Source organism: Protopterus annectens, chromosome 7.part1 (assembly GCF_019279795.1).
Source record: "Protopterus annectens isolate FY-2018-M chromosome 7.part1, PAN1.0, whole genome shotgun sequence".
Taxonomy (NCBI): Eukaryota; Metazoa; Chordata; order Ceratodontiformes; family Protopteridae; genus Protopterus; species Protopterus annectens.
The window spans coordinates 254,292,303-254,317,025 of NC_056740.1; the positions used below are offsets into that span (position 1 = coordinate 254,292,303).

The 24,723-nt window shown below is 42.5% G+C and overlaps 1 protein-coding gene across 2 annotated transcripts in view; it reads right to left on the reverse strand.

The window, feature by feature from the left end:
* The window catches only part of CCDC66 (coiled-coil domain containing 66), a 1,871,188-nt gene that overhangs the window by 1,059,509 nt on the left and 786,956 nt on the right, over positions 1–24,723 (reverse strand). For both annotated transcript variants that reach the window (XM_044078704.1, XM_044078703.1), the window contains exon 9: positions 10,627–10,758. In XM_044078704.1, the coding sequence (XP_043934639.1) occupies positions 10,627–10,758 (132 nt within the window). The remainder of the gene's footprint in view (positions 1–10,626; positions 10,759–24,723) is intronic.

The following is a 24,723-nucleotide window of genomic DNA, read 5'->3' on the forward strand; positions in this document are numbered from 1 at the left end:
GCTATGAAAGTCCCGACTGAACAGATAGGATTCGGAACTTACTCCTGCTTCTTTTTGGTGCCAAAGAAAACAGGGGACCTAAGACCATTTCTGGATCTCAGCAATCTGAATAATTATGTGAAGTCAATGTCCCGAATTGTTATGGTTCAGTCCAACTTGCTTTTTCTGCACAAGGATGACTGGATGTGCTCTAGAGATCTCCAGGATACGTACTATCACATCAAATTAAAAAGGTGCTCCAGGAGACACCTGTGCTTTTGCTGGGAGACTATCACCACCAATTCAGAGCGCTGCCCTTTGGGCTCATCAGAGCCCCCCAGCTGTTCACTAAATGTATGTCAGTTGTGGCAGCTCACCTGAGGCTCAAAGGATTCCTTATCTAAACGATTGGCTCCTCACCACCCCAACAAAGTATCAACTTTTACAAGCCAGAGATTACTTGCTTCAGATCTCCAACTCCCTAGGCATCACGATAAATCTGGCCAAATGGAACCTGACTCCTGTACAAAATCTAGAATTCATAGGAACTCAACTGAACACTATGAATCAAGTGGCTTCATTACCTATTCACCGGATTACATCATTGAGAAATCAGGTGTAGGACTTGCCATCTCGTCCATCCCCTCCAGCAAAACTAGTGTTGCGAGCTCTGGGATCAATGTCAGTTGCCATTATTCTAGTTCCTCTAGCAAGATTCTTCTTGCGAGTCCTCCAATGGACCTTGGCAGTTCACAGTGGTATGTATTCTTTACCAGCCTCTGTCTGTTCCCATCAAGCTCACTTCAATTTGCAAATGTCATATTCGATAGTGGCTACAGTCAGACCATCTGTTTTTGGGCAGGCTGTCCCCACCCTTCATAGCCAGACTGACCACAGATGCTTCCCAACTGTGGTGGGGGCATTTCAAGAGAAAGATGATCCGAGCACATGGTCCCCCTTGGAGACCAAGCTACATACCAATGTCCTAAAGATGAGAGCAGTCCTTCTAATGTTGCAAGCCTTTCAGGATGCTCTCCCTTTGGGGCCTATTGCAATCCATAAGGACAACATGTCAGTATTCTGGTACATCAACAAAGAAGAAGGAATCTGTTCATACCCATTGCGCAGAGAGGCCATTAGGGTCTGGGAATGGGTGATCTCTTCAGACCACTTTCTAGCTGCAACACAATATACTGGGGAAAACCAACGTGCTGGCGGACAGACACAGCAGGTCCATTCTGATTCCGCATGGGGGTGTCCCTCAACCAATCAGCAGCAAACATGATTTTCAGCTATTGGGGCTGGCCTTGCTGCAACCTCTTTGCCTCTTCCCTCAACAACAAGTACAGCAGTATTTTGCTCTTATACCCCCTACGGGGGAGTTGGGGAGTCACCATGGATGTTCTGATTCAAGATTGGCCCTCAGGTCTCCTCTATGTTTATCCCTCTCTTCCATTTACCCTAGAGTTCTACAGAAAGCAAGCAGGCTGAAGAGCTTAGTCATATTCATTGCCCCCCTTCTGGCTTCATCAGGTATGGTTCCCCTTCCTCTGGTCTCACCTCAAATATCCTCCATGGATACTGGAGCCCAATCGGGACCTCCCATCTCACCCCTCAGAATTCCAGCATCCCAATCTCCAAGCCCTCAAGCTGACCACATGGCTTTTCCACTTCCAGTGATAGTAAGACAGTCCAGGCGTGCTTCCCCAGTCCGTAACATTATTTTGGCCTCTCAGAAAGCATCCACTAAGAAAGTTTACAGAAGCAAATGGAAAAGATTCTCTGTATGGGTTTCCAAAGAGAATATTGATTCCTTTTCAGCCCCTACGTCAGCCATCCTCCTTTTCCTCGGTACTCTTTTTAAAGAAGGGCCAAGTTTTTCTACTATTAAACTCCAGCTACCAGCCCTATCCAGTTTTCATGCTGGAAACTAATCCCTTTCTCTGCCAACTTCCAGGTTGTATAAGACCTTTATGAAGGGAAACTTCCTCCTTAGATTGTCCATAAAAGATCCCGCTCCACCTTGGGACCTTAAGGCCGTCCTTCAGGGGTTAACTCAGAAACCCTTTGAACAGACAAACAAATGTGATATGAAATTTCTTTCCTGGAAAACAATTGTTTTGGTGGCTATCACTTCAGCAAGAAGAATTTCTGAGCTTCAGGCATTATCGTTTAGGCCTCCTTACATTATTTTCCATAAAGATAGAGTGTCTCAATGAACAAACTCTTTCTTTATGCCTAAAGTGGTCATGATGACTAACATTAAACAGTCCATACAATTGCTAGTTTTCTTTCCGAACATTACTAATAAGGGCGAATATATGCTGCACCTCAACATTCATAGACAACTGCATTTTTATCTTCACAGAATGAAACAGTACAGGAAATATGAGCAGCTATTTTTATCCTTCTCCCCTAACCGCCTAGGTCAAGCATTTTTCAATATTACCCTGACCAAATGGCCAAATGGATTACTGATTGTATTTCATTGATGTACTCTCAGAAAGGTTTGGAACTGTCTCATCCTCCTTTTTTCTGCTGGAATGTCAATCTATGACATCTGTGCGGCAGCCACTTGGTCGAAGAATCATATCTTTGTTACACATTACAACTTTGACAGTGTCTCCAGAAGCAGGGCTTCCTTTGGCTTGACAGTGCACTGGCATATCCTTCCTTGAGGGCCTCCCAAGAATCATGTAGCTGGGGGCTCTGACTCATTAAGTGAGGAAGAATGAAAAGTACAACATCAGATTTAAAAGTTATGTTCTTAATATAACCTGGAATCTGTGTTGTCCATCTTCATTCTTCCTCACCTTCTTTCGCAGTCTCCCGGCCTTGTCACTCCTAGAAGGATCTTTGGAAGATTTTGGAACACATATGCCCCAGGTTTGAGCCTCAGTCCTTCTTCTGTGTCCTATCTCTATTATCTAGTGGGCAGTAAGACAGCAAACTTGATCTTAGGAGTTGGGGATGGCATAGAGTAGCTTGAGATTTGGATCCAAGTCTGACAAATGTGACCGAACTGAATGAGCGGGTCGGATTGGTAACCCATCGGTGAGGAAGAATGAAAATGGACAACCCTGATGCCCAAAGAAAAAAAATAAGGATTGAATCCTACCAGGTCTAAAGGTCCACACCATTCCTTTGCCCAGAAAACCACAGCAATATGGGAGCATCCTGAGATGTAAGAAGTAAGTTCAAATCCCAGGAAATCGAAGTGCAAGGCAAGTCTGCCACAAACCCTTGACTGTAGTCCAGGATTGCTAGAGCAAAGGTACAATGAGGTAACAGGGACAGTACTCAGACCAGGAAGTTGCCAAGTAGCACAACAGGCAACCCCATCCAAACTGGAGCAGCAGAACCTCTTTCTGTGGAGACAACACTACAGGAGCCTCAGAAAGAAGAAAGCCTCAGAAAGAAGAAGATGACGAATAAGAGAAAGGCAATGCCAGAGTCAAACAGGCGGGAGTTAGGAACCGGGCAAACTATTGTGTTCATCAGAATGGGAGAAGTCATGCCCACAATCTGAACTGCGCTAACCCCCCCTCCCCAAACTATTTTTGTCATAAGGACTGTACAAAAAGAAAAACACACACAGGAAAAAATAAAATGTAAATACTAGAAAGGGCCAAGGCCCGAAGAAAGCACATGAAAGGGAAAAACAACAATTTTTCACCAATGCAAAAAAACTTAGGGAGGGGAGGATAAAGAGAAAGATAATTACTAATAGAAAATAGAGAATGACTTAGCTGAAAGGCAATTAAAGAAATCTCAACACTAATACTCTCAAACTAGAGACCAAGAAAAATCCACATCTGTCACTGCTGGTGACAAATGAGATCTGAGGAGTTAGAGGTAGTGTAGTGCATTATGGGAAGAGGGAGGAGGTCGAGACTGGGATCTAAAATCTAGAAGATGCGGCCAAGTCGGATCTGAGGATCGGACCCATAAGCCATCAGTGAGGAAGAATGAAAGAAACACCATCAGATAATAACTTTTAAATCCCAATGGCAGGCAGGGTCTTTTCATCTTGCTCACTTCTGGAGAGTGTTTCCTTAACTTTGGGGCTGAACAAGGATGATCCCTCAAAAGGAGCACTGATTAAGGAGGACTTGAAGGCCTTCACAAAATCACACAGGAACACCCAGACATGCCTCCTGACCTCAATGCCTGAACCTGTAGCCCTAGAGGTACTCTCGGTTGGATGAGAGAGTAACATCATGAATGCATTGTAAATAGAAAATAGTCCGAATAGTGGCAGTTGTAAACAAAAACTTTTTTTCTGGTCCTTGACACACATGGACCCTGAAAAATATTTGGAAAGCTTCTTGGGCAAATCCCTTTTAGTCTGGTGAAATGTGCCAAATAATTCAGCGACTGAAGATCAAAGGTTGCTGAGGCACAAATGCACTTGTCAAATCTGTCCAAGGCGCTGGACTCTCTACTAGGGGGATGGATGGATAAGCTCTGTTCTGCAAGCTCCCTCTTAGTGGCTGCTGCAACCATCATGGAATCTATAGGGATTCCCTTGCTCCAGTGGGCCCTATTTTTGGGTAGAGCTAAAAACGTATCTGGTCTCTTAGGTACGGGTTCTGTTGTATCAGGCTCCTTCCATGCTCGGCGTGAAATAAGGTCAATCAACTCATCAGCCAGAGGCACCAACCAAGATGTGGCTGGGCTAGCCGTGAAAGGCTCCAGAAATACTGACTCCTCTTGGGAAGGAGAATCGGAAGACCATCCACCTCTGTGTATAAGTTGTTCCAGGATCTCTCCAAAGGAGATATCATCATTTGGAGATCTGGGGGACACCTCTCCTTCATTGAAGTCCATCTCTTCAGTGAAAGATTCCTGAGCCTCTTTTTGCACATCCTCTTCCTATGGACCTCATCAGTGGGATAGTCTGGTCACCTAAGTCTGGTGAAGTATCAGAAGTAGGTGGAGAGTCCTGGATGAGGACTGTCTAAAGACAGTTACTGGATGGCTGCCCCAGTGCAAAAGGCATAAGAAGCTCAGAGCTTCATAGGTTGGTACTAGGCTATCAGCCCTAGGGCCTATACAAGCCTAGCCATAACAATTCCCTGGCTATTTCTTCCCACACTATTTACTTCCCTGGACCCTGTCTAGTACGGCGACTGACGTGATCCCTGGGGTGAATTTCCTTTCTCCCATTCAATCGTCAAGGTTCCTTTTGAAGAGGGCCAAAGAGGCACTCTGCTTGACATGTATGGGCAGTCTATTCCAGAGTCTGGGGAGTCTCTGGGTCAAGAACCTATCCCTCCAGCATGTTTTGTTTATTGTGATGACAAGGTTTAGATCCCTGGAGCGTGTGGCTCTGAGGGATTGGGATTTCTTTAAGTGTAGCATGTCCAACAGCTCTGGGTTTGACATGGCCTTGTATGTTAAGCAGAGATCGCCTCTGAGTAGACGATATGCGACAGAGTATAGCTGGAGTTTTTTAAGGTGGTCAGCATAGGGCATCTGCTTTAGGCCTGTGATTCTTTTAGAGAGGTATTTCTGCTGCCTTTCCAGTTGTTGCAGATGTCTTGAGAGGTACATACTTAATGGGGCGTTGTATCTATAATGGGTCTAATGAGGGATGAGTACAGTGGGACAATGACCTCCTTTTTTCTGGATGAAAAGCCCTTAGTGATGAGGTGTGCCACATAGGATTTCCGGACTGTTGTGGTGATGTGGTTATCGAAGGTGAGACCACTGCCCACCTGTGTCCCTAAGTCTCTTATCACACTTTCGGTGTTTAGTCTGCTGCCACCTATATGGTAATTCACGGGTACATGTTTTTTTCCCAAAGGGGATAACTATACATTTCTTGGCATTAAGCTTGAGCCCATGGCTCTGGCACCAAGCATCTATTTCTGTAAGGCCCTTTTGTAGAGTATCCACATCATTTGGGGATTCAATAATGGCTCCCAGTTTGCAGTCATATGTGAACTTTGTTAGCCAGAGTCCCTTAGTGTTGGCCTGTACTTCCGAGAAGTAGGTGGCAAACAAGAGCGGTCTCAAGACTGAACCCTGAGGTACTCCACTTGTCTGGAGCTGGATTTGGAGTCAGCTACTTTTACAGTGTGGGTTCTGTCAGTAAGCCAGTTGGCAACCCATTGGGTGATGTAGGGATTAATGCCCAGCTTAGTAAGTTTGTCTATGATTCCAGAGTGGGGGATGGTGTCAAAGGCCTTGGCGAGGTCTAGATAGGCTGTACGGACCACCTTACCCTTGTCCATGGCTCTGGAGACTGATTCGAAGTCAATCAGATTCAGGAGACAAGATTGGCCCTTCACAAACCCAAACTGGATGGGGTCCAGTGTTTGAAGGTTGCCAGTGTCTTTGTTTATAAGTTCCATGACAGTACGCTCCATGGCCTTGCAGATAAGGCTCGTCAGACTGATGGCACAGTAGTTTCTGGGATCCAAGGTGGATCCCCCCTTGTGGAGTGGGATAACTGTAGCTGTGCGCCTCTCAGTGGGCACTAAACCTGAGGTGAGACTATGATTAAACATGACACTTAGGTGAGGTGCCAGTTCATATTGTAGTTCATGTAGTACACAGCCCTGGATGTCATCTGGTCCCATGGATGCTATATTGTTAGCTTTGGAGAGTGCATTTTTTACCTGTGTGGCCGTTATTACTGGAATTTAGCAATCTTCCAGTATTGAGATGGGCCGTTTAGGGGGTGAGAGGGGGGTGAAGTTGGCACTAAATCGATCTGCCAGGATACTGGCAATATCCTTGGGATCAGTATATTTAATGTCATTCTATTAGATCAGAGCAGATCTGAGCATTGCCATTTAGATTCTTGACATACTTATAGAATGCCTTGTGGTTGTCTTTGGAATCTTTGGCAATTTTATTTTCATAACTAGCTTTGGAGGATTTTATGAGGGATCTCAGTTTCTTACTGAGGCTGGTAAGGGAGTTTTTTGCATCCTGGGATTTTCCTCTTTTCTGCAACAGTGTTTTCTTTTTGTTGTAAAGTTTGTTTATGGCAGGGGACCACCAGGTTGGCTTCCTTTTTTTGGAGGAGAGCATCTTGGTTCTATTTGGGATGGCACGATTCATGCATGAGTGGATGTGCTTGTACAGTGCCTTAGTGTAGGATTCAGTAGTCGAACTTTCAGTTCCTGTCTGGATGGGTGTCATGAAGTTTGTCACTTCTGACTTGAGTAGCATAAAGTTGGTTTTGGAGAAGTTTTTTATGGAGGTTTCCTTACTGGGGGGTGTGGGTGGGGGTGGGATGTGGATGTTAAGGGTAATTAGCTTATGGTCAGACCTGACTAACGAGGGGGTGACCACAGGTGTGGAGCATCGCTTTCCCATTTTGGTAATGACCAGGTCTAGGATATTGGAACCCCTGGTGGGACTATGGATTAGCTGATCCAGGGCATTGGAATTTATGAATTCCAAGAACCGTTGGGCAAAGGTGTTGGTACATGAGTAGTTTTCCCAGTTAATGGCAGGGTAGTTAAAATCACCCAGTATTAGGGTGTTTGGTTGTATCTTAATATTTTCCAGTATGTTTAGAAAGGTGTAGTGGGGGATCTGTAGCAAGCTACAATTTGGATTGCAGTCTTACCTAGTGTTAGTTGCACCTGGAGAACTTCAGACGAGTTGTGTTGAGCAGCTAGCCTGGTGGTGTGAATATCCTTGGTGAATATGGACACTCCTCCGCCTTTAGTGTTTCGGTCCTGGTTTGGTGGCTGAAAAGTGTGGTAAGAGTTATAGCCTGGTACTGCAGGGGTGCTCTCTGGAGCCTTGAACCAGGTCTCAGTTACTGCACAGATACCGATGTTCTCCATTTTTAGGAGTGCCTCGAGAGAGTGCATTTTGAGGTTTAGACTTCTAGCATTGAGTAGCATTACCTTCAGATTTTGCATGCTTGTACCTGCTACGGTGGTGGTTTTGTCCTTTGATCTTTGCCTAAAAAAGGCACTATAGGAGTGGTAAGAGCCTTAGCCAGTAACCTGAATCCCAGGGGCGACAGGTGCAGACTATCTCTGGCAAAGCATCGTGGTCTGTCGATCACGTCGTCCCAGGCAGACAGATATTGGATCCCCTTTGAATGACACCAGAAGCTTAGCCAATTGTTGAAGCTTAAATTTGATGTAGGGAGAACAGGATCTGAAGAGAGTAAGGATGATATTTCTCTGGGTACAGAAAAGCCCTCTACACTATCTCAAAGGCAGAAGGTGCAAGAGAAACACCAGACAGTTGCACTGGCTCCAAAGCTACCTGGGCTGAACTCTGAATCCCTGTGGATTCCTGCTGTGAGGAGGGAGTCAGATCCGAGCTATGCAATGCCAAGGCACTGAGAGGCAAGGATGGCTGCAACAGCTTGTGAGCTGACCCCAACCCCCAGAAACACTGTCAACACTTCATCTCAGAGATGATCCTGCTCCAAAGAGGCTAAATCCATGTCACTAAGAAGCATGGCTGGAGTGGAACAGCGGCCAGTCTACACATCTGACAATGATATCCTCGAAGATCTGCGATCCAAGGGCTACAAAACTATGGGCTGGATCAGAGAAGGAGATAAAACATGATGTTTAGATGAGGCAGGCTCAAGGGTCTGATGGAAGACAGAGACAGAATTACCCCCACCAGGATCTGAATCCTGAGAAACTTTCTCATCATTTCATCCACTCTGCCTCAGATAAGCTCCTGAAGGACATAAGGGATGAACTACTGGAAGAGGGTCTGGAAGGTTTCCTAGGTGTCTCTTGTAAGAAGGGTAAATGGAACTGATGAGATATCAGATCCAGAAAGAAAAATGGAGATCAGATCCAAGGACATTTGGTGCTTGAAGTAGTAGTAGTAGAATTTGAGGTTGACGTCAGATCTGGTTTCTTGGAAACTTTAGCGGGATCCTCAGGAATCAGAGACGAATGAGGAGAACAGTCAGGGGGCCATTTCCTGGACTCCTTTCCTTTTGGAGCTGTGTCATGCTTCCCTTTATAAGATTTACTAGATGGGGTTTGAGCCCTTGCCAAGGAACACACAAGAGGGGAAGGTAGCAAGCCTTTTAATACCAATTTATTCATCCCGTCACTCAATGCACGGGAAATGAATCCTGAACAAAAGGGGCAGTCATCTTCTAGATGGTCAGCTCCCGCACTCCTTGTACGCATCTGGGTTCGGAATCTCATGCTCAAAGGAAGAACACTTCTTAAAGCCTGTAGGTTTGTCAGACAGATTAAAGAGAGAGTTTTTTTTTTATATAACTAGTACGGAAACAAATACCAACAACAGTATTTCAAAAGTACCCTAAGTTGGACAGACAAACAGAAAGAAAGAGAAAGAATACCAACAATGGTATCTCGAAGAATACCTTGGAAAGGGTAGAAAGGCCTAACTAGAAGGGGAGATTAAAGAATTAGAAACAGGTTTCAATGCTAAGTAGATTCCATAAAAGGGCAAAGGAAGGAAAAGGAAAGAGATACTACAGATATAAAACTCATAAAAAAATTATATAAAAATATCTGGTTAACTTCCTATCTCAAGAGCAGAAAATCTGCATCCAAACAATCTGGCAGCAAACGATATCTGAGGTATGCCAGTCTAGTTAAAATGGACAAGTCAGATCAGAGGCCCCATCAGTTGAGGAATGAGTGAAAATAAAACTGTAGAATTAAAAACGGCTCAGGGTACAGAGAGGTGCAGAAAATATGGATAAATAAAATAAATAAACTGCACCAATCTTCCACTAACCAACAACGTTTATTAAATAAAAAAGGAGAAAAAACATAAGCGCTTTTGCAATTACCAATATCACTTCATCAGACAATGAAAATGCAGCAAAGTACAATTTAAATATCATAGGAAGATGGTCACCTGATATTAAACCATTCAAGGTCAAGCAAGCATTTAAAAGCATACACATGTATATGAATGCAATACGACATTATAAAAGCAATATTAAAGTCAAATAAATAGAAAGTGCACAAGATATTCAAGTACACAAAGTTACAAAATATTAAAAGATTAAAAAATGTATGATAAACTACTTCAATGTTTGAGGCGGTGTGACTTTAAAACAGAGCAGAGATGGATTCTGTTATTGAATGCTGAGAAACCTCCAGGATTGAATGGGATGACGTCTTTAAAACCTTTTTTAAAGTCACGCCGCCTCAAACATTGAAGTAGTTTATCATACATTTTTTAATCTTTTAATATTTTGTAACTTTGTGTATTTGAATAGTTTTGTGCACTTTCTATTTACTTGACTTTAATATTGCTTTTATAATGTCTTATTGCATTCATATACATGTGTATGCTTCTAAATGCTTGACTGACCTTGAATGGTTTAATATCAGGTGACCATATTCCTATGATATTTAAATTGTACTTTGCAGCATTTTCATTGTCTGATGAAGCGATACTGGTAATCGCGAAGGCGCTTATGTTTTTTCTCCTTTTTTATTTAATATACGTTGATTGATGCAGTTTATTTTATTTAGGACTGAAAATAGCAACATCAAATGCTGCCATTATATGCTCAGTATATCCTAATTTTAGCTGTCTTTTTTATAACCAAGTCTATTTCTGAACCAAGGTGACTATTGGTGCCAAAAGAAATGTAACTCATGGGTTGATTCCACCTATATTGCTACATGCTATTTAAAAGTGACAGCATACCTCCATACGTTTCATTCTGTCCTGAATTTTTCTTGCTTTGGCCTCTTCCCTCTGCTTGTCCAATTCTTCAAGCCACTGCTTTTGTTGTTCATGTTTTGCAGCACTGAATGGATGATCCAAAGGTGCAGCTTCCTAGTACATCATAAAATAAACAAATTCAAACTCTACTATAATTACTTAAGTGTGAAAATAAAATCAAAGTCTCATCTCCAGTACTGGCTACACCAGGACATTATAATTACAGTTTCATCTCCCCTTCTCCCAAGATTATGCCATCAAATTATCAGAAATATAATATTTAGTCAGTGTATTCATAAAGCTTGTGCAATAACACAACTTTGGCATGAGTGCCAGATACAGCCCATGGTCTATTTACTAGTATAATTCATGAAGGGATAGTCTACTGTTGTCCACCACATATGACAGTCACCAGCTGTGTATGAATTGTGTTCCACTATGTCTAGTGTGCTGGTGGGGTATGCATTACTGGTATTACCATTACAAATAATCAGCATATTCCGGCATTATGTAGTTTTGATAGACTCAGGATTAGAATATGCAAACACATACATGAAGATAAACTGAAACATACGCACACACACACACACAATGATATATATATATATATATATATATATATATATATATATATATATATATATATATATATATATATATATATATATATATATGGCAATGCTACAGAATCCTGAAAGCCCAAAATCTTGAAGACCAAAATCCTGAAAATACACAGGATACTAACACTTACTATATTCCAGCACAAGTATATACAGAAACAAATAAAACACAAACTATATTACTGTTCTCTAAATATAAGCAGGGGGGCAAGCCCCCTGCTACTTAAATATATCAACTCCCAAGATTGCACTTAGTGTAGTGAACTGCAATCTCGAAGTTGATATATTTAAGTAGCAGGAGGTGTGGGGAGCATAGCCCCCACATGGAGGGTGCAGGGGGGCTGGCCCCCCTCCATATAGATGAAGGGTAATATGTTTCTGTATGCACTTGTGATAGAATATAGTAAAAGTGTTGGTATCCTGTGTGTTTTCAGGATTAAGTTTTCAGGATTTTGAGTTTTCAGGATTCTGTAGCGCTCCTATATATCTATATATGTGTATATATATATATATATATATATATATATATATATATATATATATATATATATATATATATACATACACATATGTGTGTGTGTGTGTGTGTGTGTATATATATATATATATATATATATATATATATATACACACACACACATTCATACATACGTGTGTGTGTTTATATATATATATATATATATATATATATATATATATATATATATTTATTTTATTTTACATTTGTTAACCGGGGGTGTCTGACTGAGCTGAAAAGGCCCTTTTTCAGCAGAGGCCCGGGGAGAAAAGGTCCACAAAGAAAAATTACAGACACATTTAGTTATTTAGACATGATCAGTATACACACAAATTACAGGAGACATGTTTTTACAGTGGTATGCGGCACATAAACAGTTACAGTGGAGAGAACAAACAAAAAAATATTAATTTTAAAAATAAAGGTAATTAATAGATTTGTGGTATACAGCTGAAATTTGGAACATAGGTAGAATACATACATAGTACACAGGTACAGTACATACATTGTAGATTATCCAGTGTTTGTGAGTAAGACTGAAAACTATTATCAAGTGCTCTAGATTTTGTATGTATGTGTTATCCGCTTTCACTAGCCTGGGGAGCAATCACGGCACTGCCAACTTTCCTTGAGATGTTGCCCGATGAGGTCTTTAAAGGAGGCTTTGGATGATGTGTTTTGAATGCTTGTAGGGACAGAGTTCAATTTTTTAGCCACTGAACTACTATATAGTGCATCTCCAAAGCTATTGTAGCTGTTGGAGACTTCTAGTAGTAGTTTGCTTGATGATCTAAGAGGCCTTTTGGCTGAGTGATGTTGCACTAGGTTTTTGAGGGCAGGACACTTATTGGGGAGGTAATAGATAGAAAGACAGAGGCAGAGCAGATTGTAGGTTAGGAGGTTGGGCAGTTCAAGCCAGTGGAGCTGTCTCAAAGCAGTACAGTGATGAGTTCTCTATGAGCAATTTGCAGCAAAGTGGGCAATTCTGTTATAGCAGGCTTCATTTTTGCTTAGTTCAGTTTTGTTGAGATTAGTCAGAATGGGAGATGCATAGAGTAGGGTGGATAGAAGTTGGGAGCGAGCAATGGCTGATCTTGTGTTGCTGGTAAGAAATGGTTTGATACGGTAGAGCAACCCCAGTTTGGCATGTACTTTTTTAATAGTTAAGTTGAGATGACTATCAAATTTTAGGTGGGTGTCTATGGTTATTCCCAATAGCTTAGCCTGTGCCACTGGAGCAATTGGAGTAGCATTAGTGGAGTAGATGGTGAATTGACTGTTAAGTGTTTTTGTTAGAACTGGTTATAATCATAAGCTGAGTTTTCTTTGGATTGAGGATAAGTTGGGCTTTGGAAAGGTAGTTTTCAATGTCAGAGAATGCTAGTTGAGTTGTTTGCAGGAGGGTGGGAATGTGTTGTGCAGCACAAATTAAGGTAGTGTCATCTGCAAACTGAATTATAGATGCATGCTGTGTGGAGGTATGGAGGTCATTTGTGAAGACTGTGAATAGTAGTGGTTCTAAGATAGAACCCTGTGGGACTCCTATAGTTATGGGCAGCTGAGGAGAGAGAGAATTTTCCCATTTTACAGCTTGGTACCTGTCAGTTAAGTAGCTTTGGAACCAGGTAAGAGTGAAATTTGATAGATGATATTGGTTTAGTTTGTTTAGCAGGATTTGGTGTGAGACTGTATCAAATGCTTTGGACATATCCAAAAAAAGAGTTGACACTTGTAGGCCTTCATTTTTGAGATGGTTTACTGTGTCTGTGAAGCAGAGGAGGGCTGTAGTGGTACTATGGGCAGGTCTGAAACCATGCTGAGTAGGTGACAGGATGTTGCTGTCTAGGAGATAGTTTAGCATCTGGGTATGGATGCATTTTTCTAAAATTTTGGCCAGGGGGGAGAGTAAAGCAATGGGTCTGTAGTTATTAAGTTCAGTGGAGGTCCCACCTTTATGTATGGGTGTAACATAGGATATTTTCCAGAGTTTGGGCACATAGTTTTCAACAATTGATCTGTTTATGAGAGTGGAGACTGGGATAGCAATAGCATCTGCTGTGAGTTTCAAGAAATAGCTGGGGAGTAGGTCGGCTGCTGTTGATGAGGTTTTTAGTTTGGAGAGCATGCTTTTGATTGAAGTGGTGGAAACTGTTTTGAGGGTAAAGCTTGTATTAGTGTTATTTGTGTTGGGGGGGGATAGTGAGGAAGGAACTGTCCTGTGATACTAAGGATAGAATTGAGTTCACAAAGTGGGAGTTGAATTGTGTTTCGATGGGAACTTTAGTGTCAGGGGTGGTTGGTTTAGGGGTAGCCTTTTGGGTGGATTTTAGTAGCTGGTTTACATTTTTCCAAAATGTTTGAGGGTTGTGTTGGTATTTAGTTTGTAATGTTGTGTAGTAGGATTCTTTTGTCCAGCCTAATGCATTTTTTTGCAGAGTTGCGCAGTTCTTGGTACTTAGTTAGGCTTTGTGTTTCTTTGTTTTTTTGATAGTAAAGCCAGGCAGTGTCTCTGGACTTGAGGATTTGTTTGGTTTCTTTACTGAGCCAGGGGTTTGTAGAGGTTCTAACCTTGATTTTGTGCAATGGAGCAACAGTGTCTAGGTGTTGTAGAAATGTTTTGTTGAAATATGCTACAGCCTGGTCAAGTGGGAGGGTTTTTAGGGGGGTCCAGTCACAGTTACAGAGTAAAGTGTTGAGGACCTCAGGAGAGAATTCTTTTGTGTTTCTAGTGGATATATAGTTAGTGGTTTTACATATGCTTGTTCTACTACGTATAAAGTATGTTGTGGTCACTTAAGGTGTCTGGGAGACTGCCTGTGTGAAGGTACAATGTGGGGTTGTTAGTTAGGACCCAGTCAAGGATGGATTCCCTTTTAGATTTTTTATCACATCTAGTTGGAATTTGGACTAGCTGCTGGTAGCCATGGAGATTTATTAGATTACTTGGTGGTTCTGATATACAGGTGAACCAATGTAGGTTGACGTCCCCCAGAATAAGGGTTTCTTGTGAGTATGTGGAAGAACACCAGGATAAGAAGTCTTCAAGGCTAGCAGGTGTATTACCAGGTGGAATATAGATCACAATTGTGGTGATGACCTTTTTAGGGTGAAGCTGAAGTTGTGAGATCAGTATGTCCCAATTATTGGGGGAGGGGTGGGAGTTTGGTAATTGACGGACAATTAAGTTTGACTTTTACAGTAAGGCAGTTCCACCCCCTTTACGAAGTGGTCTGTCTTGCCTAATGATATTGTAGCCTGTAGGGAAAACTTCTGAGTTAGCTATGTTTTTTTTCTGTTAAATACATATATATATATATATATATATATATATATATATCTATATATATATCTATATATATATATATATATATATATATATATATATATGAGTCTAGGACATTTCACTGAAACTCAAATGACTGAGCACAAATCACTGAAAGCACAATTCACTAAAAACTCAATTCACTTAAACACATTTCACTAAAAGTTATATATGGCCTTTTCACCACTGTAGTGTGACCCTGGAGTTAGTATATATAGTAAGGGGGGTGGGGGGCACCCCCCCCACATATTTTAAGTATATAGTATATTCGAAAAAGAGTACTATATTAGAATTGCAAGTATCCATGTATATAGTTCAAAATATTTAAAATATGTGGGGGGCTACGCCTCCACACCCCCCCTTACTATATATACTAACTCCAGGGTCGCACTACAGTGGGGAAAAGGCCATATATAACTTTCAGTGAAATGTGTTTCAGTGAATTGAGTTTTCAGTGAAAAGTGCACACTAACTTGACTTTCAGTGAAATGTGCATTCACAGAAATGTCCTAGAACCACACACACACACAAATATATATATATATATATATATATATATATATATATATATATATATATAAAATGTGTTTGTACACCTAGTTCTACTGTGTAGATCTACACTGATTCCATCATATAAAAATATCTGCCATCGTCCTAGCCCTTGTGAGGCAGGCGATGCCCTGTTCTGCCCAATATCATTATCCAATGTCATAGGGCTATGCTGTGAGACTGTGACATAATTGTTCAGAGGATATGACACAGATGCAGTTATGGCACTAGGTTCTGTGGTGTTCTGTGATCATGGCCAGTTATGACTCAAAACTTCTGTTGCACTCTTGCATACTTGTTTTAAAACAAGCATAACCTGAAAGGATCACCTTAATTTACTTTAATTTTCCTTCTCACTCACTGCAAGTTTTTTCTCTTGCTGTGGTATGAGGGACAGTGTCTGACTAAAGGAACTAGTGGAGCTCCAGAGAATTGACCACTGGGCCCAGTGAACTCCATGGTGTTTGTTTCACACAAACCTGAGAGAAAAGAACAGGATAACAAAAAGATGGATGCAATAGTGTAAAACAGGAATGAAGAGTCTCAAGATTTTTAAAAGGGTGACCACGCAGGCAGAAAAGTAGTATCTGAGGTTTACTGCAAACAGATGCAAAGAAGCAAACCAGAATAACAATAACTCTTGTGTGATGTATCAGCTGGAAGCAGTGGAACTAACTGCAGAAGTGTAGGAAAAGGACTTGCGTACTAATTACATCTGGATTGGACAAACAGCTGCTTGACCAGCCACCTGCCTTCTACAAGGTCCAAAAGGCAGAAACAGCAGATACTTGCATCTTGATCACTGAATAAATGAGACCAGATACTTACATCTTGATCATTGAATAAATGAGACCCAAAAAGTACAGTTGTGTACACTTACCATAAATGTAGTTGTTCGAGCATATTCACTGTTGCAGTCATTACATTTGGGTTATCTGCTTGCAGTAGCCCTCAATCTGCCTGATTAAAGTCTTGGGTCCTGCCTCAGTTGCTGTCTCTTCTTCCATGACGTCAGGTCGTCAGGGGTAGAAAACATGCAGCCGATGCCATTACATCAGTTTTTCTTGCCCCACATGTCAGGTGCCCCCCTAATGGGAAGCAATTAAATCTATAAATACAAGGATATACCTCCAACAAAAAAACAAATACGCCAAAAAGCTTTTTGAGCACAGTAAGTGAGAGTAGAGGTATAGCCAAAAGAAGAAAGGGGGCTGGAGAGAGGTAACCAGGACTGCAACAGTGAATACACTTGAACATCTACATTTATGGGAAGTGTACACAACTGTACTGTGTTCTTCATGTTTCACTGTTGCAGTCATTACATTTGGGTAGATTCCCAAAGCTAAGGGTTGGAGGAGGAAATGAAATAGAATTAGGACCAGATATAAGGCCCTGCAAGACTGCAGTGGCAAAACCCGCTATGGATTTAGAGAAAAATGGCAAATGATAATGCTTGGTGAAAGTATGTACTGAACTCCAGGTAGCAACTTCTAGGATGTCCCTAGTAGGGACGCCCCTGAGAAAGGCTGTAGAGGTAGATGCAGCCCTGGTTGAATGGGGTCTGATGCCCTGTGGGATAGGTTTTCCATGGTGCTTATAGCAGAAATTAATGCAGTGGCCTATCCATTTTGAAATGGTTTGTTTTGAAATAGCTTTTCCCTCTGTCCTTGCAGCAAATGCCACCAGCAGTTGTTCAGATTTCCTTTGAGGTTTAGTCCTGTCCAAGTAGAATCTAAGTTGTCTGTGCACATCTAAAGAGTGCATTATCCATTCCCCTTTGTTCTGTGGGTTAGGAAAGAAGGTAGGCAAATGAATGGACTGATTAAGAGCCACAATGGATACTACCTTGGGCATGAAGGAGGGATTGGTTCTGAGGGACACCTTGTCTGCATGAAAGATGATGAAAGGTTCCACTGCCATAAGGGCCTGTAATTCAAATACCCTTCTTGCAGAAGTGATTGCTAAAAGGAAAGCTGTTTTCCAGGAAATACATTTTAAATCTGCAGTAGCAGTTGGCTCGAAAGGAGGAAGAGTGAGTTTCTCCAAGACAAAGTTAAGATCCCAGGCTGGAGTTGGAGCTCTCCTGGGTGGCCTTAAATTTTTGGCCCCTCTGAGGAACTGCTTGAGCAGTGGGTGATAGAAGAGGGGAGGCTTTGTGCTACAATGAGCTGAAATAGCTGAGGCATGAATTTTGATGGAGGAAAAGGACAAGCCCTTATGAAGCATCTCAGTCAAGTATCGTAAAATCTGAGGTAAATTGGGCACTGCTGCGTTCATTCCTTGTGATTGGTTCCAGGCACAAAATCTTTTCCATTTTGCAGCATAAGATTTTCTAGTACTAGGCCTCCTTGACTCAAAAATATCCATCACTGATTGAATGAGGGACGGTAAAGGAGAGATTAGGTAATTAGCCAGGCTGCTAGGTTCAGGGTTTGCAGCTGAGGGTGCAGAATCTGGTTCTCCTGCTGAGACAACAGGGAAGGAGTCTGAGGCAGGTGCCATAGAGCCAAGCGTTACACACTGCGCAAGAGTGGGTACCAGTGTTGGCGAGACCAATCTGGTGCAATTAAAATTATCCTTGGCTTGTCCTGTTTGATCTTTAGTAGTACCTTGGAGAGCAGAGGCAGAGGTGGAAAGGCATAAAATGATAGGTTTTTCCAGCTGAAGGATAGAGCATCCAATTTCCAAGCTAGCTTGTGGGGAATCCTTGCACAAAATTTGTCCAGTTGATTGTTCTGGGGGGAGGCAAGCAGGTCTATATCTGGGCTCCCCCATTTGCTTGTCAACATGTTGAAAATCCTTGGTTCAAGTTTCTACTTGTGTGGGTCCATGAGGTTTCTGTTTAGTCCATCTGCCAGTGTATTTAGTTTTCCTGGCAGGAATTGAGCTTGTAGATTCACTTGGTAGCTCAAGGCTGTGTTCCACAATGCCATGGCTAGTCTGCAGAGGGGGTAAGAATGGGTACCCCCTGCTTGTTTATGTACCACATGACAGTGGTGTCGTCTGTCTTTACCATTAGTTGTCCTGGAAGAATGTGGTCCTTCAAGGCTGTCAGAGCATTCTGTACAGCTAACATTTCCTTTTGATTTATGCACAGGTGCATTTGACTTGGGTTCCATTTGCCCTGAATGCACTTCCCTGCCAGGTGAGCCCCCATGCATAGTCTCATGCGTCTGTTAAGATTTGGGCAGTAGGAGGTAATGTGAATGGTAGTCCCCTGTTTTGGTGGCAGGTCTCTGCCCACCAAAGGAACTCTAGGCGTAGGCAAGGTATGATAGGAATCCTTGCTTCTAGATCCTGTGAATGTTGACACCATAGGCTTTTGAGATACCATTGTAGTTTCCTCATATGCAGCCTTGCACATGGAATTAAAAGAATGCAGGAGGCCATGAACCCCAAAGCTTGCAGCATTTGCCTTGCAGATAGCAGGGTTTTTGTGGCCACTTGTTTGAAGTAGGTTGTCAAATGAATCCGATTCTCTGGCGTGAGGAAAGCCATCTGGGAAGTTGTATTCAAGCTTGCTCTCAGGAATATAATTTGTTCACAGGGTACCAGGTGTGATTTCTTTTCATTGATGGTGAACCCCAGACAAGTCAGTACCCTTTGAACAAAGGCCAGATGATTCAAAGGAATGTCCCGGCTTTCTGCCTGAATTAGACAATCGTCCAGGTATGGGTACATTTGAATATTTCTTTGCCTGCAAAATGCAATGACTGGTGCTAGGCACTTTGTGAATACCCTGGGTGAAGTAGATAAGCCAAAGGGCAGTGCAGAGAACTGATAGTGCATGTAGCCTGCTTTGAAGCATAGGTATCTTCTGCAAGACTTCCTGATAGGGATGTGCAGGTATGCTTCTTTTAAGTCTAGTGTTGCCAACCATGCATCTTTGCCTAGCATAGGAAGCATCTGGTGAAGAGTCAGCATTTTGAATTTTGGAATCACCAGAAAGGTGTTTAGAGTAGAAAGGTCCAGGATAGGATGCCATGTATTGCCTTTTCTGGGTACCAGGAAAAGTCTCGAATAGAAACCTTGTCCCTTTTCCTCTTCTGGTACCAACTGAATAGCCCCCATGTTAAGAGAGAGAGTACTTGATTTTGGGCCTCTGCCGCCTGATTTGGGGGTAGATCTGGCCAACCGCTTGGTGTTGGTAACATGTGGAAGTGAAATCTGTATCCTTGGGACACTATATTTAAAACCCATTTGTCCTGGGTAATGACTTCCCAGGTTTTGGCCTGCAGACCAATCTTACCGCCTAAAGGAGCATTCAGTTGGGAAGTGCTTGAAAGTTTTAAAAACAAGTCATTGAGACAGTTTTCCATAGGGGGGAGTCTTAATACTCCCAGATTTGGGTTGCAGAAATCCCCCACTGCTTAGTCTTATTTGTCCCTTGGGACTGAAACCTGGGGGTTTCTGCTGTGTCTGGGTTTGGCTTGAGAAGACCCTGGAAGGGGCTGGAGGGCCAGTGCCTACTAAATCTAGGAGGCTGAACTTGTAAATCTTTAACAGTTTGCATAGACTTAGCTTCATTTTCCATCTTTTTAAGTACTTCCTCAGCCTTGTTGCCAAACAGGTAGTCCTGATTTAAGGGAGCATCCAACAATTTAGCTTTAACATGATCAGGCAAAGATTGCTCCTTAAGCCAAGCATGCCTTCTGAGCACAGACTCAGTAACAGCAGCCCTGCAAGAGGCCTCTAATGAATCAAATCCACATTGCAAAGTATGTTTTCCAACCTGTTCAGCAGAATGCATTAAATCCTGTAAGTCTTTATTTTCAGCACAGTCAGGAATCAACATCATTTTCTGTTTAAGCAATCCAATAACATGTTGATACTTTAACATATGAAACTGGCAGTTTAAAGCCCTGATGGCCAAGGTTGCAGAAGTGTAAACCTTCTTACCCCATCTATTCAGCACCCTGGAGTCTCTATCAGAGGGGGTAGGCTTTTTAGCAGTAGAAGCCTTAATGCCCTTGGGTCCCTGTGAAATAGTCTCTGGATCTGCAATAGGATTTTTAAAAAGGAACTTGTGTAAATCAGGAACCCTGTAATATCTGTCAGGTTTTCTGGGAGCAGGAGGCAAAGAATCAGGGGCCAAACTAGACTCTGAAAAGGCATCATCAACAATGTCTAGTACAGGAGGTAGAGCTAAAGGGAAATCCTTAAACCTTTTTCGAATCAGAAATATCCTGGCTTTCCCAGTGGAAATGCTCCCTTAGAGTATGCAAGGTCTCACCAAAAGAAAAATCCTCTGGAGTGGAAGCAGAGGGAATAGAGTCCTCTGCATCAGAATCCTCTTAAGTAGATAAGAGCAAATCCAGATCATCAGAAGAATCATAAAAATCAGAATCCTGGTCATAAAATTCATAAACAACTTCAGTCCTAGGTCTCTTAGAAGGGGAGGTTGGCTTCCCCTGATTAGAGTTATAAGATCTTCAGCCATTCTTATCATTTGTTTTTTTTAGGCATAGAGGCCTGAGCATGCAGCCTGGGCATCAGTTTCTTACGCATGGTTCAAGAGTTTGGCCTAAATGAAGAAGGAGGCGTTGGTTTAATATGCAAGTCCGTAGGCCTGAATACACCCTCAGAAGCTGGTGCTTGCACAGCGTCTCCAGATCCATCCAAGGTAGAAACATCTGCAGGTTCCACAGTTGAAGCATCTCGTGGCATACCAGACTCTGAATGGGTCTCAGTAGAGGCCTGCAAGTAAGAAGTAGCAGGTATCAGGGGCTGCGAAAGCGCCTCACTGAGTACCGGCGAACTGACGACTGGCTTAGGAGAAGCATCATCGGCAGCTTTGGACCTTGGCAGCCTGTCTCTGTCTTTATCTTTGCATTTTTTAGGAATCCTGGTAGCCGGATGGCTAACTAATGACATTTCTGAATAATTAAACTGAGAACCAAAATATTTAGAGGCAAAAATATACCAATGATGGATACTGCGCTGATTAAATAAAGCACAAAACCGACAGCAAGGTATGTCGTGGTCAGGGCCTAGGCAAGGAATACAGTACGAATGAAAATCTTTGTGAGGTATTTGCTTTCCACAAGTAATGCAATTATTAACTTTTACTGACATTGGAAAGGAGCAAGAAAAAGTTTCCCTAACAGAGTATTTAGCTTTAGTTGAAGACTTCGGTTCTGAAACTCGAAAATGAAAATTTCAGGAGTTGGCCGACCAGCACTTGCGAACTGCTTCTGCTTCGGGCACCGCACAGCAAGATATACTGATGTAATGGCGTCGCTGCATGTTTTATACCCGATGACCTGACGTCATGGAAGAAGGGACAGCAACTGACGCCGGACCCAAGACTTTGTTAATCAGGCCAACTGAGCGCTACTGCAAGCAGATAACCCAAATGTAATGACTGCAACAGTGAAACATGAAGAACATCTGTACAGGTGCCTGAGAAATACCAGGGTGATCTACATGTTAACCAAAGCTGGTGACTGTGAATGTTACTTCATCTAAATGAACAACCTTTTCCACTTGAAAGAACAAGGCTGCCTGATGAAAAGCTTATTGGCATCCCCAGTCACTTCAGATACTTCTGTATGAAACTCCAGTAAGATGCAAGGATACATAGCAGAGGCCAAGCCCGAATATGGATCTAGCTGCTCCCCCAAGCAATAGGGAACATCCCTCACTACTATTGAATGCAAAAATACGGATGGTGGACAGGGACTTGCTTGCCTCTGCTTTGCGACCCCCTAATAAATGTAAACTTTTAACCTAAAGATTTTAAATTTTAAACCTTAAATCTGATGGTGCTCAGAGGTATGGTCTAGCAAGTTAAATCACTGGTGCTAAACAGATTAAAGCTCGCAAATATGAATCAGACAACACCTTCTCAAGTAAAACCTGGTGACAAATGCATGCAGGAAGCATGCATTATTGTCCTGGACCTACACCAGCAATGCCAATGAACAGGCTTCACATTGAAGACCACACTAAAAGTACAGTTTTGTACCTACCATAAATGTAGATGTTCGAGTGTAAACACTGCTGCAGTCATTACACTTGGGTTATCCTGCCGTCAGGCGGCTCCCCAGTCGGCCTGAGTTCCAAAGTCTTGGTCCGGCATCAGTTGCTGTCGCCTCCTCCCTGACATCAGTGCAACAGGGGTATATAAGATGCAGCCAATGCCATTTTCTTCAGTTTTTCTTGCCCCAGATGTCAGGTGCCCCCAAATAGGTAGGCAATTCAAATTGCTAGTAAAATATACAAAAGAAAAGCAAACAACCATTTTTAGTTACCAGCAAATACTTCCCATAGGTAATAAAGGGTAGATGACCTAGCTAAGTACCAGAAAGTAAGAGGAGAAGGAGGGAGGGTAACCTGGACTGCAGCAGTGTTTACACTCGAACATCTACATTTATGGTAGGTACAAAACTGTACTATGTTCATCGTGTTACACTGCTGCAGTCATTACACTTGGGTGGAATCCCAAAGCTGAGGTAGGGAGGCTGGATCTATAAGGCGTTAGGGGGTGGCTATAAGGAAATGCAGTACAGCAGTGGTGAAGCTAGCTCTGGATTTGGAGTATAAAGGCAAATGGTAATGTTTGGTGAAGGTATGCACAGAACTCCATGCTGCTGCTTCCAAAATATCCTTGGTAGGTACTCCTCTGAGGTAGGCAGTTGAAGTGGCTGTTGCCCTGGTGGAGTGAGATCTAATGCTGCTAGGTACAGGTTTCCCATGGTGGGTATAGCAGAAACATATACAATGTCCTATCCATTTTGAAATAGTCTGCTTTGAAATTACTTTTCCCTGTGCTCCTGCAGCGTATGCTACCAATAATTGCTCAGATTTTCGGAAAGCTTTGGTTTTGTCCAAGTAGAAGCGTAACTGTCTGTGAATGTCCAAAGAATGCAGTAGTCTCTCCCCTTTGTTCTGTGGTTTTGGATAAAAAGTTGGCAAGTGAATAGTTTGGTTTAGAGCCACACTTGATACCACCATTGGCATAAATGTAGGGTTAGTTCTTAAAGACACCCTGTCCTGGTGGAAGATGAGGAATGGTTCCACTGCCATTAGTGCCTGTAATTCTGAAACTCTTCGTGCTGATGTTATTGCCAGTAGCAGAGCAGTTTTCCAAGAGATGTATTTTAATTCTGCTGTGTTAGCTGGCTCAAAAGGAGGTAAAGTTAATTTTTCCAAAACAAAGTTCAGGTCCCAAGTTGATGTAGGTGCTCTACGGGGCGGTCTTGTTTTTAGCCCCTCTGAGGTACTGTTTGAGCAAAGGATTAGAAAAAAATGGTGGATCCGTGTTGTAATGAGCAGAAATAGCTGAGGCGTGGATCTTGATGGATGAAAAGGAGAGGCCCTTGTCCAGCATCTCAGTTAAGTATTGAAGTATCTGAGGAATGTTTGGGACAAGAGGGTCAAGGGCTGTGTGCTTGGTTCCAGGCACAGAATCTCTTCCATTTATCAGAGTACGCTTTCCTGGTGCTAGGCCTTCTGGCCTCCAGAATGACATCCATAACAGCTTTGGAGAGAGGCGTTGCTTGCTTGACTAAGGAATTTTCCATGCAGCTAGATTTAAGGTCTTTAGCTGGCTGTGAAGTATCTGATTGTTGTGCTGTGTCAGCAACTGTGGGATCTGAGGCAAAATCCAGGGTGGGTCTTGTGCTAAGTTCTTTAAGATTGGGTACCAGTGCTGGCGTGGCCAGTCTGGTGCAATCAGGATCATCTTTGGCTCTTCCTGCCTGGCTTTTATGAGTACCTTTGGAAGGAGAGGTAAAGGAGGGAAAGCGTATACTTGTAGTTTTTTCCAGCTGAATGAGAGGGCATCCACTTTCCATGCTTGTGGATGGTAGCTCCTTGTGCAGAATTTCTGTAATTGGCAGTTCATTGGGGAAGCAAACAGATCTATGTCCAGGCTCCACCATTTTTGTGTTATCATTCTGAATATTTGTGGGTTCAATTCCCATTTGTGGGGGTCCATGATGTTTCTGCTTAGGTCGTCTGCCAGTGTGTTTTTCTCTCCTGGCAGGAATTGTGCTTGCAGATGAACTTGGTAGTTTAGAGCTGTGCTCCACAAGGTCATGGCTTGTCTGCAGAGGGGGTAGGAGTGT